At 40.4% G+C, this 15808-nt stretch overlaps 1 protein-coding gene across 1 annotated transcript in view; it reads left to right on the forward strand.

The window, feature by feature from the left end:
• The window catches only part of LOC120526719 (androglobin-like), a 28560-nt gene that overhangs the window by 6206 nt on the left and 6546 nt on the right, over positions 1 to 15808 (forward strand). Inside the window, exon 2 of the mRNA XM_039749875.1 lies at positions 9024 to 9065. Coding sequence (XP_039605809.1) covers positions 9024 to 9065 — 42 coding nt within the window. The remainder of the gene's footprint in view (positions 1 to 9023; positions 9066 to 15808) is intronic.

Consider the following 15808-nt stretch of genomic DNA (forward strand, 5'->3'; position numbering starts at 1 on the left):
ACAGCATTGAGCCCTGTGTCTGCTTTCTTGAGTAACTCAAGAGTTAATCCGAATTTATGTCACAATCAAGGCCTCAGAATGTCTGACTTTCATATATGAAGGGGGGAGCTCGGCTATCGAAGGCAATGTAATGATTTACAGAATTCAAGTCCATCCGTAATTGGGGTCACTTCACCATTTGTAGTAAAAAATGAAGTCAGGTGGCAATGGAACACATGAGGGCAAGTGTCAGTGGAACAGGACAAGTAACATGTCACCACCATCTCCTCCATTACTGCCACATGGAGCTATCCGGGACTCTTTACTCTGAGCATCCACTAACCGCTTACAAAGTTGTCACTTGCCATTTGGAGAAAAAGGATTTGGGTTCAAATGCACAAAAATGAATTTATTGGTGAGCTAAGTCCTATTTTATCACTTATTTTGAAACTAAAACCTTTTCTCTGAAAGAGATATATTAAAATGTGGATGTGCATGATGTGGATATATAAATGCTGCTTTTCATTATATATACATATTTTCTAAGAAGAGGATCAAATGGCAGAAGCATTTGCACTATCAGGATGGCTCAGAATAGGGGAGAGTCCTGGAAAAGATGTCCAAGATAGAAAGAAATAAGAGAACCTGGATGAGGTTGTGTGAGAGTGTACAGGCAGTATGCAATTTATATGACATGACAGGCAAGGGGTGTCCATACAAGGCAGAGTGAAATGCAGCATTGGTGGAATCACCTAACATTCACCTGGTGTGGCCATGGGTGTTGTGGTCCCTGTCTATCTCTTTAGAGAGAGACCATGTCTAAAAGGTGGTAGCATATGACTACCAACTGTGGAAGTTTGACAGCAAGTTGCCCCTTCTGGCACAAAGCTAGTATTCTTCAACCTAAATGCCACATGATCCTTTACTTGGAGTAGATGAAGCATGACAATTGTATTAGAGGATGAGCAGCAAAGAAGTAGCTTTGAAGACCCAGGCCTTTAAGTACAACTGGAGTCGCAGGGGTGTAAGACTATAGAGCAGGATTCACTCTGAGTTTGAAATAGTCAGCTGCATCAGAAGAACAGTCAGGCCAAGAGTGGAGTTGGTAACTGTGATTTATCTGTGCCTGGGTACAATTTGAGATCCTCTGTGTTCTTGGTGGACTATAAATAGCTATTACCATTTGTTTTGTCCTACTGTTTGTCTTTTTACATATGGCTAACATTGGCACTACTATTATGTGTTGTCATCAATATAAGGCACATTCCCAATGCAGGAACTTTGTTTTCAGGAACTGTTGACTTTACCTGTACAATGAAGGCCCTGAGCCACTTGGTGTCTCTGGTCACTTTCATGTGTTGCAGTCCCACTGCTCGACTAGAACTATAACCTTTATGTAAAATATAGACACTTTCCCACTGCAGGAAGTCTTTCTGGAAACCCCAGAACTTTTGTAGCATTCCCACAGCTGGAGCTATTTGTAGCTCCTGGTAGGTAGTTTGTGTTACTATTTTTAGCTGCTGCTCCAGTGTATGTGTTTTTCTTTCAACCAGAACATATCATGGATCGGGCCCGGGCCATGAATTGTGTTAATTAGCTGAACCCAAGCATTGCTGCCATCTTACAGATCTGTGTGAAGAAAAACTTCCTATTTGTGTAAAATTTATTGCTAACAAGTTCCCAACTGTGTCTTGCTAAACTCATTTTTAAGTAACAATCTTGAGCCACTGGACTTTTTCCCTTCATAATTTTAAACACTTCACTATGGTCTCCTCTTAATCTCCTTTTGCTTAAACTGTAAAGGCTCAGCTCTTTTATTCTTTCCTCATAAGTCACCCCCTGTAGTCCTGGAATCAGCCTAGTTGCTCTTCTCTGGACTTTTTCTAGTGCTGTTATGTCCTTTTTGTAGCCTGGAGACCAAAACTGCACCCAGTACTCCAGATGAATCCTCACCAGTGTGTTATAAAGTTTCAGCATAACCTTCCTTGACTTATTATAACCATTAGATCTGTCCAAGCCCTTCTGTGATGATTCAACAGATTTTTGATTATCTGCCAATCCTAGCTTGGTATCATATGATCTGTATACCTAACCAGCTTGTTTTTATTTTCTATCTAAATCATTTATAAATGTTAAAAATAGCAGCAGGCCTAACACTACTACTGGACACCACACTTAACAGTTCTGATAAAGGTTACTGGCACCATCATCCTCTGCTTTTTGTGTTTTAGCCAGTTATGTACCCATCTATGCACAATACCCTAAACTCCCACTTCTTTTATTTGATGCCCTACACCTCATGTGGGATCTTAACAAATGCTTTCTAAAAGTTTGGGTAAATAATATCATATACACCTCTCTGGTTGTATCCTTTTCTTGCTTCCTCATAGAATTCCAGCATGTTAGTAAATCATGACCTTCCTCATCTTAAGCTTTGCTGACTATTCAGTAAAACTCCTGTTCTTGCCACGGGTAACTCAGTCTTCTCCTTAATAATTTCTTCCATCAATTTACCTGAGATGCATTTTAAGCTTACTGGCCTATAGTTACTTGGATCTGCCCGATCACCTTTTCTATTTTACTGTTTTTATATTTTTCTGTTTTATAAATCAGGTACTGTGTAATATTGTAATCATGCTGGGTGTCTATTCTCTATCTATCTATCTATCTATCTATCTATCTATCTATCTATCTATCTATCTATCTATCTATCTATCTATCTATCTATCTATCTATCTATCTATCTATCTATCTCTGTGTTAGTCTACTTGTTGAATGTATTATTGGATTTTTCACATCCATGCAAATCACAAGGGCCAACTGTGATTCGGAGACACTTCATAAATACGAGCACATTCAACCTTCGCAAACATATGCAGTTTTCAATATCTGGAAAAAAATTGGGATTAACTTGCTTAGACGTCTTTGCATCCTATGAACAATTACATTCCAAATTTAACATTCCATCTGCACATTTCTTTCACTATCTTCAAATTTTGAGCTTTGTTAAACAGAACCTTCCCGATTTTCCTCATCTTGCACCCTCATCCATGCTAAAAAAAATATTGCTCAATTTCAGGGACTCAGACACCATCTCTGCAATATATAAAATCATTTTACAATCCCTCCCTTTCAAAGATCCCAGAGGACACTGGGAAAAAGATCTCTTAATCAATATATCAGAAAAGGAGTGGAAAGTAGCAATGCAGAGAATTCACTCGAGCTCCATATGCGCAAATCATAATATTATTCAACTCAAAATTATATATAGAACACATCTGTCTTGCCTAAAACTCTCCAAAATGTTTTCAGGGCAGGAGCCAACCTGTGAACGCTGCAATCAAGCCCCAGCCTCACTGGGTCACATGTTCTGGGCCTGCACCAAATGAACATTATTCTGGACCAAAATTTTTAATTACCTCTCAGACAGCCTTGGACTCACAATCCCTCCTAACCCATTAACAGCTGTGTTTGGGGTTCTTCCAGATGGGTTTAAAGTGGAGAAGGACAAACAAACTGTGATTGCATTCACTACACTATTGGCACGCAGACTTATTCTGATAAACTGGAAGAATCCTAACTCTCCTCTTTTAAGTCAGTGGGAAACCGATGTGTTATACTATTTGAAATAGTTAGAGGATCTGTACAGATTTGTTTCAAATAATGGCAGAATCTAATCAGTAATATTTTAGAATAAGCTCTTATAGCACAGAGGAAGCTATTATTTCTGTATTACTTTTTCTTCTCCATTCATCTCTATTGGCTTATCAAACTTATCAATTTAGGTATGTTTACAAGCCTTAAGTTTTACTCCGTTGGCCATGCTGTCTCTCTCAGGGGTGGGGGTCAACTTGTTCTCAATCCTACTTTTTGTGAAAATTTGATTGATTTGTATGGAATCATTGCAATAAAATTAATGAAATTTCAAAAAAAATAAATAAATACGAGCACAGATCTCACTCCAATTGACAATTTGTGGTTGGACTTGAAAAAGGCTGCCAATTTGTGATCAACATGCGTAAGCTGTCTTTAAAAGAAGAAAAAGGGAAAAATGGAAATCCGTGTAGACCGGCCATTCCCAACGTGGGGCACAAATGAAAAACAGAAATTCACTGTTAAAAATGATAGAAAAAAATAATTTTTTATTTTTATTTTTTACAGAGATATTTATATATTTATATAAACATAGAAGGAATGGTGAAGAACCCTTTATGATTTTACAACCAGCTTGGGTTTTTCTACTTATAAATCGTTTTACCATTAAAATATGAATTCTAACAATGATTATAAAATTTTGCAATATAACAAAAATATAAAATGATCAAAAAAGCTATCATTAAAGTTATTTTATATTTATGAGTATCACTTCTGTTATTATCTGTGGTGGGCTGGCGCCCTGCCCGGAGTTTGTTTCCTGCCTTGCGCCCTGTTCTGTCTGGGATTGGCTCCAGCAGACCACCGTGACCCTGTGTTAGGATATAGCGGGTTGGAAGGTGACTGACTGACTGACGTCTCTTATTATATGTTTTCAAAACTGTATTTTCATATCATTTCATATTATATTATTTTTTTAACAATTTCTTAGTAAATTCTTTGTCAGTACTTCAACTATCCTTTCCCTCTTTTGGTTCCATGTTCTTTGGAAGCTTGTTTAGACCAAATTAATGACATTATGGACTTCCTCGATGTGAGTAGGAGTTCACTTTTTGAATAGGTAGTAATCATCATCATCCTCTTTAATAAAACCCCAGTGTGCGTCCAGGTGTCCGTGTGTGTCTGCTGGTGAAGTGCGCACGCGCGGGACCACACGGCACGTGTTCAGTCTCTTCCTGTGCATTCCGTGTGTGTGCAGAGAGAGAGAGAGAGAGAGAGAGACACAGGTGCGTGCGCACGAGAGACAGACAGACAGACACTCAGGCCCGCCCGAGAGACAGAAACGCACGCACGCACGCAGGCAGGCAGGCCTGCGCGAGAGACACACACACACACACAGAGGCCCGCATGGGGGACAGACATGCACGCGCACACACGCACGCAGGCAGGCCTGCCACAGAGACAGACAAGCTCGCACGCACAGAGACAGGCCCGCAAGGGGGACAGACGTGCACGCGCACACACGCACGCAGGCGCACACGTGCATTGTTGCAATGTTACTTTTCTTGGTTGTTTATTAAATTACGGCTTTTTCAAATGTTCATTTTTTTTCCCTGTGCTTAAAACTCATTAAAAAAGGTGTTTTTAGCGAGCGGGTTGTAAGGCTGTAGCGCAGACTCTTGCAGTGTTAGTTTTCTCAGTTGTTCAAGGTTTTCTTAGTGTTATTCAATGTTTTTACATTTAGTTTACTATTACACTGTGCTTTCTATGGTATAATTAACTATATTTGTGCTTAAAATCTTAAAAAACATATATTTACGTACAGTTCATATGATCTGGAACGGATTAATTGTATTTACATACAATCCTATGGGGGAAATTACTTCGGTTCCACTGTATTACTGTCTGACAAAATTACAGGCATTTTACGGAAATACAAACCAGTATTACTGAGAGAGAAAATTAAAGGCACACAATACAGTGACGCATATTACAGCCACATACAAGGTCCCTTGCCATTTAATATAGACTGTTCCTACTAATGTTTATGCACTTCTGTTCTAGTGCCCGTTATTGTAACGGGCTTAATGTCTAGTAAGATATATTATGGTATATGTTATAGTGGGGGGCACCATGATTTTAGAGAGGCCTAGGTAAGGCATGGCCAAAAAAAGTTTGGGAACCACTGGAGTAGACAGACACAAGGCGGTCATGGCTGCCATTTAATTCATACTGACTTTAAGGTGGTGATCAGTAATTTTGTGTTTTATATTTGTAATTAATTTAGACCACTTTGAGAGAGATCTGTTTTGACGTCAACATTAAAGAGTGTTTTTCTGTTGATCAGTGTTAAAAAGCCAAACTCAGTTTATTTTTGTAAAGCACTTCTCATTAAATCCACTGCGATTCAATGTTTTATAATAATGACATGTGAGAACTTTCAAGAAGTGAATATGTTTTACAGGTAATGAATTGTGTTTTTATTTTCATAAAAATATCATAGCAGTCATAGAAATGCTGAGTATAAGTAAACATTTTTTTAATCATCATTTTTTATTCATTTACTGTATGTATAAGTCCACCTCCACTTGAAACACTGACTCCCTTAATATGTTTAAGAAGTGATTGAAAACACTAACACACTGTGAAGATCTGTCAAATTATTATTTCATTATTTTTGCTTTGTGGATATCTGTCATATTGATAATTTTGTTTTTTATGCTAGCTTTTCTCGTGTGGTAATCAGCTTTTGTAACCTGACCTGCTACTCTTGTTTAAAACACTCTCCTGACTGATGTTGCTCAATTGTGTTGATCTCCTTTGTAGGGTGATTTGGATAAAAGCATCTGCTAAACAAATAGATGTAAATGTATTGTAAGAATAAAGACAAATGGATATCATAAAGTTTTGGGGCACCATAATTCAAATCTTGAATATTTGATGGAAAATGAAAAAAATAATAATTTCACAAGAGGTTTCTTTTCAGACTTGAGTAAAACATTAGAATGACCCAATATGGTGGTGGATCCCTGTAGAAGGAAGCCGAGGTGGAAAAGGAGGGCTAAAGGGATTGTAAACTGAACATAATGTCATTGATGTTGCTGGGTGTTGCATCTGTTGAGGAGAAGCGTTATATGACAGTGCCAAACCACAACTCGGGGTGGAAATACTATTTGATGAGGCCATCAGTTGTCTCTGAAGCACACGTGTGTGACAATATTTATATCTCTCTATATATTTAAAAGCCAACATCTGCCTGTCTGTCTGTCCACTTTTCACAAGAGAATTACTTAACGGATTTAGGTCGGGTTTTTTTCTATAATTTGCTTGAACATTCCGGTTGATTTTGCGGTTTGATTTATTGGCGCTAATCTGAGACAGAGGCTGTGGGCCGAGGGGGTGCCGGAGCATGACCTCAGAAGTGGGGAGTCAGTCTACCTCTGCATTTTGGAGTGTACCTCGCCTCCGCTTAGCTAGCAATAGCTTTTTTTTTTTTTTTATTGATTTTTAAAGTTTGTCCTGTTTCACTACTATGTGGGGTTCTGTCGACCCCAGGGGTCCTGGAGGGCCAGCAGTGGCTGCAGGTTTTTGTTCTAACCCGGTTGCTTAATTAGAAAGCAATTCTTGCCGATAATTTAATTTCATGGCCTGTTAGTGCTTTGACTCTGCCATGTCAGGTCATTCTCATATCCTAGATTTTCTTCCCCTTTCTAAGGATATCATCCAAATGATTTGAAGTCAAAAATGAGGAGTAATTCTCAGTCCTTCACTTTTTTCTCTTCACTTTCCTTCCAAGTATTTAATTAAAATCAGTTGTGCATGATAAATACACTCAGAGGTGTAAATGGAAACGAGCTAAATGGAGAAATGCTGGTCTCTTTTATCATCTGCTTCTTATTGCTAATTAGGAGCAATTAAAAAACAAGAATCCACTTGTTTAAGACTAAAATAAACAATAAGGGTTCATAATCTTAACAAGCGAGACAACTAAAGTGAAGCAGAAGTGTTACTTGAGCAATGAGTGATTCTTATTAAGCGATTGGGTTGGAGCAAAAACCTGCAGCCACTGTGGCCCTCCAGGACCGTGACTGAGGACCCCCTGCTCTACACCTTTACTTCTCCTTGGGTGTCTCCCTATGGAAAGTCAAGAAAAAAAAATCAAGCCTTCATAAGAAAATGAGCTAATGGGAAAAAATGTTTTAGTTTTACTTACTTGATCGTTGGGTGTCTTAAACGTCATCCTTTGTCACAGGTGCCTGTGGTACTTCCAGGTAAATTACGCTTTTAGTGATACCATAGGAAATCACTCAGTAGATGTGTACTATGCAATAATAAAGAATTAAGTACATTAACATAGATAGATAAATAGGAAAGGCACTATATAATAGATAGATAGAACTTTATTTGTCTCCAGAGGGAAATTTAGCTTTTTACAGAAGCTCTTTAAATAAATAAACAAATATGTAGAAAATGAAATATTGTAACAAAGGCGCTATATAGGCGCCTGACCCGACACAGATGGACACGGAGGCACGTGTAAAAACACAAACTTTATTTGTCTTCAGCTGTGGGACACGTCTTCCCCATGCCACACAGCCCAAACACAGTCCCCAAAACACAAGCAGAAATACACAACACTTCTCTTCCTTTACCACCACTCCTCCTCAAGCTTCGTCTCCTTCCTCCCGACTCTGGCTCCTCGAGTGGTGGTGGCTGGGCCCTTTTATAGCCCACCGAAGCTGCCCAGGTGATTAACCACCTGGTCCTAATTGCACTTCCGGGTGGGGCTGAAGACTCGTCCAGCTGGGCTGTGGGAAGCAGACAGCCCCCCCTAGCGGCCATCCCGGGCCCCAACCAAGCTGTGGAAAACTCCATCTCCCATGGAGCCCTGCGGGTTGTTGGGGAATCACCGTCGGCCAGGGAGGCTGCCACCAAGCGTCCCGGGGTAGGTTTTGGACTGCCCATGGCGGCTCCCCCGGAACATAAGCAGCAGGGACGTCCCTGCTGGGCATGGGACCCAGCTGTCCTTCACAATATAAATATACACACCCATTATCATCTGTACACACACCAGAATGACTAAAGGAAGAAAATCTCACTATTATATAAAAAAAAAAACTTGGGAGAAGACAAGACTTTTTGGGCTATGAGATGTGATCTTTTCAAGAGAGAAACAGAGGGACACTTCAGAGAGACACTTTCACATCCCGCAACACAGAACAAAGAGCAGCTTAAAAAAATTCTAAGATAAAGATGACAACATTGAAAAGAAACACAAAAGCGCTGGAGAGAAAAGAATACAAATTCTGAAAAAAAGAAATGTAAGCAAAGAGTTAGCAAAGAAGAAAGATCTGCATGTCGAAAAGACACCAAAAAGCGATGGAGAGAAAAAATGCACAAAAAAAGCAATAAAGAAAAATAATAATCTATGGGGAAATTCAGAAAATAAGGAAAGTAATAATCAGTCGGGACCAAGTAAATTTGAAAAACAAGTAGGTCCAAATGGGGTCACAAATAAAAGACAATTACTAAAAGAGAAAGTTGAACTTCATAAACGACTAAGCGAAGAAAAACGAGGAGTCCGGGTCAGAAATAAAAGACAAAGAGAAAAAGACAAAGTACAACTTCATAAACGAATAAGCAAAGAAGAAAGAGCTGCGTGGCGAAGACACAAAAGCATTGGAGAGAAAAGAATGCAAAAAAGGAGGAAAAAAGAACAATAAATATCTATGTGCAAATTCAGAAAATAAGGAAAGTAATAATCAGCCCGGAACAAGTGGAATTGAAAAACTCACAGGGCCAATCGGGGTCAGAAATAAAAGACAAAGAGTAAAAGACAAAGTAGAACCTTGTAAAGAAGCTTTTGCGATGACAATTAACAAATTCCAAGGACAAACATTCGAAAAAGTTTGTTTATTTATGAGAGAGAAAGAAACAATACTCTCTCACGGCCAGTTATACATTGCATTATCACTGTGTAAGAGCAAACAAAGAATCAAAATTCAATGCAATCTTGAAGAAAAGTTAATTCCAAATATTGTTTTTACTGAAGTTTTAAAGTAAAAGTGAACATAATGCATATGTAACAATTACCAAGAAAAAAATAATCTCTTTAAAATGTAGTTTGGGTTAACCAAAACTGGAGGTGGGCGAGTGAAGTGAGGAAGGAGCAGAGCCCCCTAGTTTTAAAAGAAAGAAAACTTCTGACTTTACAGTCCCGGGCTCATTAAAGTGCAATACAGGAATGTCGGTATGAAGGACCCCCGTTGTGTTTCTTCACACACTTCTGCTAAGTTGTTTGTTGTGCTGAAAGTCCTCAGTGTTAGTGTGTCAGAGAGAAAATGTGTAGCATTATTCATAATGGCACTCAGTTTTGTTTTAGTTCTCCCCTCCTCTACTACCTCCAGGGGGTCCAGAGTATGTCCCATGAATGAGGTGTTTATTATGTACGCAAATGTAGAGCGGAATGAACAGGAAATTGAATCAGATGGAGCAACTTCAATAACAGTTAACTTGAAACTAGATAGATAGATAGATAGATAGATAGATAGATAGATAGATAGATAGATAGATAGATAGATAGATAGATAGATAGATAGATAGATAGATAGATAGTGTGGAGGACTGCCGGCTTCCCATGCCGGTCCGCACCCCCAGGCCGCCAGGAGGAGCTCTCCCAACAGCAGGATCGTGCCCCGAGTTCCAGCAAGGCCTTATGGACTATATAGTGTTTTTACACAGCCCTGCTGGATACCTTGGGGACCACCGGGAGTTGCTGTAGGGGGGCTCATGGGCTCTTGTGTGCCCTATAACCCGGGAGTACGTCACGGTCATGTGACAGGAAGGAACGACGTGCTCCCGGGTTGAAGAAAAGGACTGTTTGCGCTGACCTGGAAGGAATAAGGAACTGTGGACTGTTGGCACAGGAACACCTCCGGGTCAGGGGCTATAAAAGTCCAGACACTGAGCTGTGCTGGGTGGGAGAGGAGCAAAGTGTCTGGGCGAGGAGGAGAGAGAATATTGTGTTTATTTGTTGGTTTAAATATTTATGAGTAGTGTGGAAGGTGCTTGGTGCACTGTGAACCATAATAAAAAGTCTTGGACTTTTACCTGGTGTCTGGAGTTGTACATGATGGTTCAAGGAAGCACTAGCGCCCCCTACTGCCACAATAGATAGATAGATAGATAGATAGATAGATAGATAGATAGATAGATAGATAGATAGATAGATAGATAGATACTTTATTAATCCCAAGGGGAAATTGACATAATCCAGCAGCAGTATACTGATACAAATAATAATATTAAATTAAAGAGTAAAAAAATGATGTTAGCATTTACTCCCTCGGGTGGAATTGAAGAGTCGTATAGTGTGGGGTCTCCTCAGTCTGTCACTGAAGCTACTCCTCTGGCTGGAGATGATCCTGTTAAGTGGATGCAGTGGATTATTCATGATTGACAGGAGTTTGCTTAATGCCCGTCGCTCTGCCACAGATGTTAAACTGTCCAACTTTACTCCTATAATGTAGCCTGCCTTCTTAACAAGTTTGTCCAGGCGTGAGGCATCTTTCATCTTTATGCTGCCACCCCAGCACACCACCTCGTAGAAGAGGGCACTCGCCACAACCGTCTGGTAGAACATCTGCAGCATCTTACTGCAGATGTTGAAGGATGCCAACCTTCTCAGAAAGTATAGTCAGCTCTGTCCTCTCTTGCACAGAGCATCAGTATTGGCAGTCCAGTCCAATTTATCATCCAGCTGCACTCCCAGGTATTTATAGGTCTGCACCCTCTGCACAGTCACCTCTGATGATCACAGGTCCATGAGGGGCCTGGGCCTCCTAAAATCCACCACCAGTTCCTTGGTTTTGCTGGTGTTAAGATGTAAGTAATGTAACTAAACACATTGGGTCAAATGAAGTACACACATTGTGCCGATAGACAGATTGCTACAGCGGTGGCTCAATGCCTCTGTCCATGTGGACCTTTACAGATCTGTTGTGTGTGTGTGTGTGTGTGTTTGTTCATTCCTTTCTCTTCATCATCCAACATGTGATCTCATAGGGCAAACAAGCTCTCAACTGTCTTCATTTATAAATCTCTTTAAGTGTGTGTTTGTGTGTGTCTGCGTGCAAGCCCTTGCATGTACCTTCTTTTGTGCACGTATCATTGAAATAGTTTATATCTCAAAAACTACTCACGCAAACATTTTGCAAATCAGTAGGCCTGATGCCATGACTGAATAGAGCAGACTGCAAAAATCCCGGTTAAACAGTTTCTATGTCAGTTATCACTGGACATAGGACAAACCGCTTTTGAAGGATATAGGGATAACTGCTGGACCAAACAGGACAAAAAAACAGTACAGTTGGAGCCTGTGACAAGGCAAACATGGTGTGACATTGAAAAATACAGGATCATCTTCTCAGAAGTTGTCACTGCACATAGGTCTCAGCGCTCTGAACTGATATCCCAGAAACCTTGTTCTAAAATGTTCTGTTTGTTATGATGTAGTCCTACACAACACAAAAAAAGGCATATTTTCCTGAAGAAAATTGAAATTTTGATACATGAAAGTCAATTTCAATTTTCCAAAGACTCACTCACACACACAATTAGAGACCCCATGCTATAAAATCAATCTTTTTTGATTGACATCAGGAGCTGAACTGAACTCGGTAGCAAATTTTTGACACCATCATCAAAGTTCCATTTAACATGGAAGGGAAAAGGGATTAATGAATTAAAATGAGGCTTTTGTGGCAGATTCAGGAAACATGGATAATGCTTGCTACTGATATATTGGTCAACCAAGGCCAACCTGTGTGCGAAGCCTTTGCATTCTATCAAGAAACATTGCCACTGTTTGGCAATAGCAATAGTATTAGAACAGTTGAGAGGAAAATGTTAAATAAAGAGCGGATGAAAATACCAGAGGCGCTTAATAATAATCTTCCACTGCTTAGTTAGGCCAGGTTTATACTTCACTCGATGCAACACATGCTCCAGCGGACGCTCCTGCTACGTAAGCGTTTTACTGTTTATAATTAGGCGCATACTTTACATGAGTCTGGAAGAATCCACCAGGTGGCAGTGCGAGATATCGTCACGGTGAGAACAGGTTCAGCTTTGCTGTGTTGTGATTTGACTAGAACACCCATTAAATTTCGATGACACCTTACCGCAATATCTCTGAAAAGGACGTTTAATGCTTAAATCCATCAATCCAGGGATGTGTCCATTCCAGCAAGCATTGGGCATGAGGCAGAAACAATCCTTAAACGGGGCATCATCAGCTCATCGCAAGGTGAATACGAGCTCTCGCATACACACTGGTGTCATTTTAGTGTCACCAAATCTGCATATCTTTGGAAGGAAACCGGAGCTCACTGTGGAAACCCAGCAGGAAAAACATACAAACTCCAGGCAGGGAACACCAGGGACGTAACTCCATACTGCGAGACAGCAGTGCTACTGCTCCGCAACTGTGTCACCCCATGTGTGTAATAATTAACAGTATTCATTATTTAAATGAAATTAACGACTTATCTGTAAAATGTAATATACTTACTTTAATGCATTTCATCATGTCAAGTATAAATCTAAGGATTCAATGTAATGTGTTCAGTGTGGTGATCTATTGCTGTTTGCCACTGCTGTCAGGTCAGGAGGAAGCCCCAGAAAAAAAAAGACAGCACAAAAGATGGTATTTGAGACTTTTAAAATGTGTCATGTCATTACGATGGGGAATATGAGGCACTTGAATATCAAAGCACCATGAATGCATCTGTATGTTGGCATTTTACTTCACCGCATCGAACCATTCATCAAACATTGAAGTGCGCACATCAGTCCCGTAGGATCCTCAAAGCAGCTTTCTGTCACTTAGAGATAGTAAACAGGGACTCTCGCGTCACTTTCCAACTTTTATCACACTGCGCCCCCCCCACCTGACTTTTTGCTGGTACTGCAAATAGCAGAGAAGACGGCACAGAAGATGGTGTGTGAGACTTTTTTTTAATCGTATCATGTCATTACAATCAGGAATATGCAACGCTTGAATATAAAAGCACCACGAATGTATTTGTATGATGGCATTTTGCTTCACCACATCGAACCATTCATCAAACATCGAAGCACGCACATCGATCATGTGGATCTGCAAATCAGCTTTCTGTCACATGTGGATAGCAAACAGAGACTCTGATGTCACGTTCTGACTTTTAGCACACTGCGCACCCCGACTTTTTGCTGGTACTGCAACTCGCACACGCGTCGCGTTAATTTCTGAGGACCTGCTCAGAGGATGCGTTAAATGAGAACTCGTGGCAGCCATGATGCGTGCGCATACACATTCTGAGCGTGAAGCATAAACGAGCCCTAAGGGTTAGCTTAGCAGTATGTAATATGTACAGATAAATAGATATATAGATACTTTATTAATCCCAAGAGGAAATTCAGTGTAGAATAACCAGCTGTGAAGTGTTAGGGTACCAGCAGGGTCCCTGTATCGTAGTTGTTCTTCAAAACACGTGTTAGTTGAAAGTTTGTTACAGTTGATCTTAGGGAGAGGGTTTGTGAATAGTATGCAAACATTTGGGTCATTTAGGAAGATTTATGGAAGAGATAGGTGAAAACGACACTTTCCTGTGTTACATAAGGTGTAACCTCTTTGTTGGTTTCAGTTGAGTGTTACAGGGGGCTGGTAATTTTGGTGACAGTCCATTGCATGACACACTTGCAGTCATCCGTAAGATATCAGTTAGCATTCTACTAATTGGCGTAACACAATCATGTGCAGAATGTTGCAGGAAAACTTTGTGAGAACTGGAAGTGCGATTCATTTACAATGGACATTTTCTATCCATCCATCCATCCATTTTCTAACCCGCTGAATCCAAATACAGGGTCACGGGGGTCTGCTGGAGCCAATCCCAGCCAACACAGGGCACAAGGCAGGAACCAATCCAGGGCAGGGTGCCAACCCACCGCAGGACACACACAAACACACCCACACACCAAGCACACACTACGGACAATTTAGAATCGCCAATCCACCTAACCTGCATGTCTTTGGATTGTGGGAGGAAACCGGAGTGCCCGGAGGAAACCCACGCAGACACGGGGGAGAACATGCAACTCCACGCAGGGAGGACCCGGGAAGCGAACCCAGGTCTCCTAACTGCGAGGCAGCAGCGCTACCACTGCGCCACCGTGCCGCCTGGACATTTTCTATCTGGTCATTATTCACTTTTTTCAGGTTTTGTTTTGTTGCAGACTTGTGCTAAAATCATTTAAAATTCATTTTTCCCTCCATCAGGTAACACTCAATACCCCAGAAGGAGTCAGCAAAAACAGGGTTTTAGAATTTTTTGTGAATCTTTCTACATATAAAAAGTCTGTGTGTCTTGTTGCTATGAGCAGTCCGATTGGTCTCTTGGCTTTGGTCACTTTTACTTTGGTTCCTCAGTCAATTTGATTGGTCAGTTTGGAGCTAAGGTCTCTGATTGATCAATCTGACTTTGGTCTTCTGATTTGTCACTTTTACTTTGCTTCTACTTTTCATTAATTGGCTTGGCTTTGGTTGCTCAATGGTATTGGTGAAAACAGGATAATTTGGAGGTTTCCAGATTCCTCAATCTGACAGTTCTTTGGAGAATTTCAATGACAACAAATCAAAAAACTTACCAACTGATGTTGTGCCACTAAAATACCAACAGCATGTGTGGAAGAAATTTAACAGATACGTCTGTGTCTCATATGCTATGCCAATTTGATAATTAATACATTGGACTTGTTTTTTCTTTTTGCCTTCTTTTCAGCTTGCCTTTTGGGAAGGCATTCAAATTCAGGTTGTACTTGCTCAAGTGGTATTTTGTTAAAAATTCAAGTTTAAGGTTGTTGTTTAAGTTTAGACTATGCAATTATTTTTTCTCACGTAGATTCTACATTAAATTTGTGATTCAGTGCTAATTTACTTCATGATTTTTGTATTAAACTTATGCTTACATGTGTCTGCGTGGGTTTCCTTCGGGTACTCCGGTTTCCTCCTACAGTCCAAAGACATGCAGGTTAGGTGCCTAGTGTGTGTGCTTGGTGTGTGGTGTGTGTGAGTGCGCGCCCTGTGGTTGGCTGGCGCCCTGCCTGGGGTTTGTTTCCTGCCTTGCACCCTATGTTGGCTGGGATTGGCTCCAACAGACCTCCGTGACCCTGTGTTAGGATATAGCGGGTTGGA

Source organism: Polypterus senegalus, chromosome 3, assembly GCF_016835505.1.
Source record: "Polypterus senegalus isolate Bchr_013 chromosome 3, ASM1683550v1, whole genome shotgun sequence".
Classification (NCBI taxonomy): Eukaryota; Metazoa; Chordata; class Cladistia; order Polypteriformes; family Polypteridae; genus Polypterus; species Polypterus senegalus.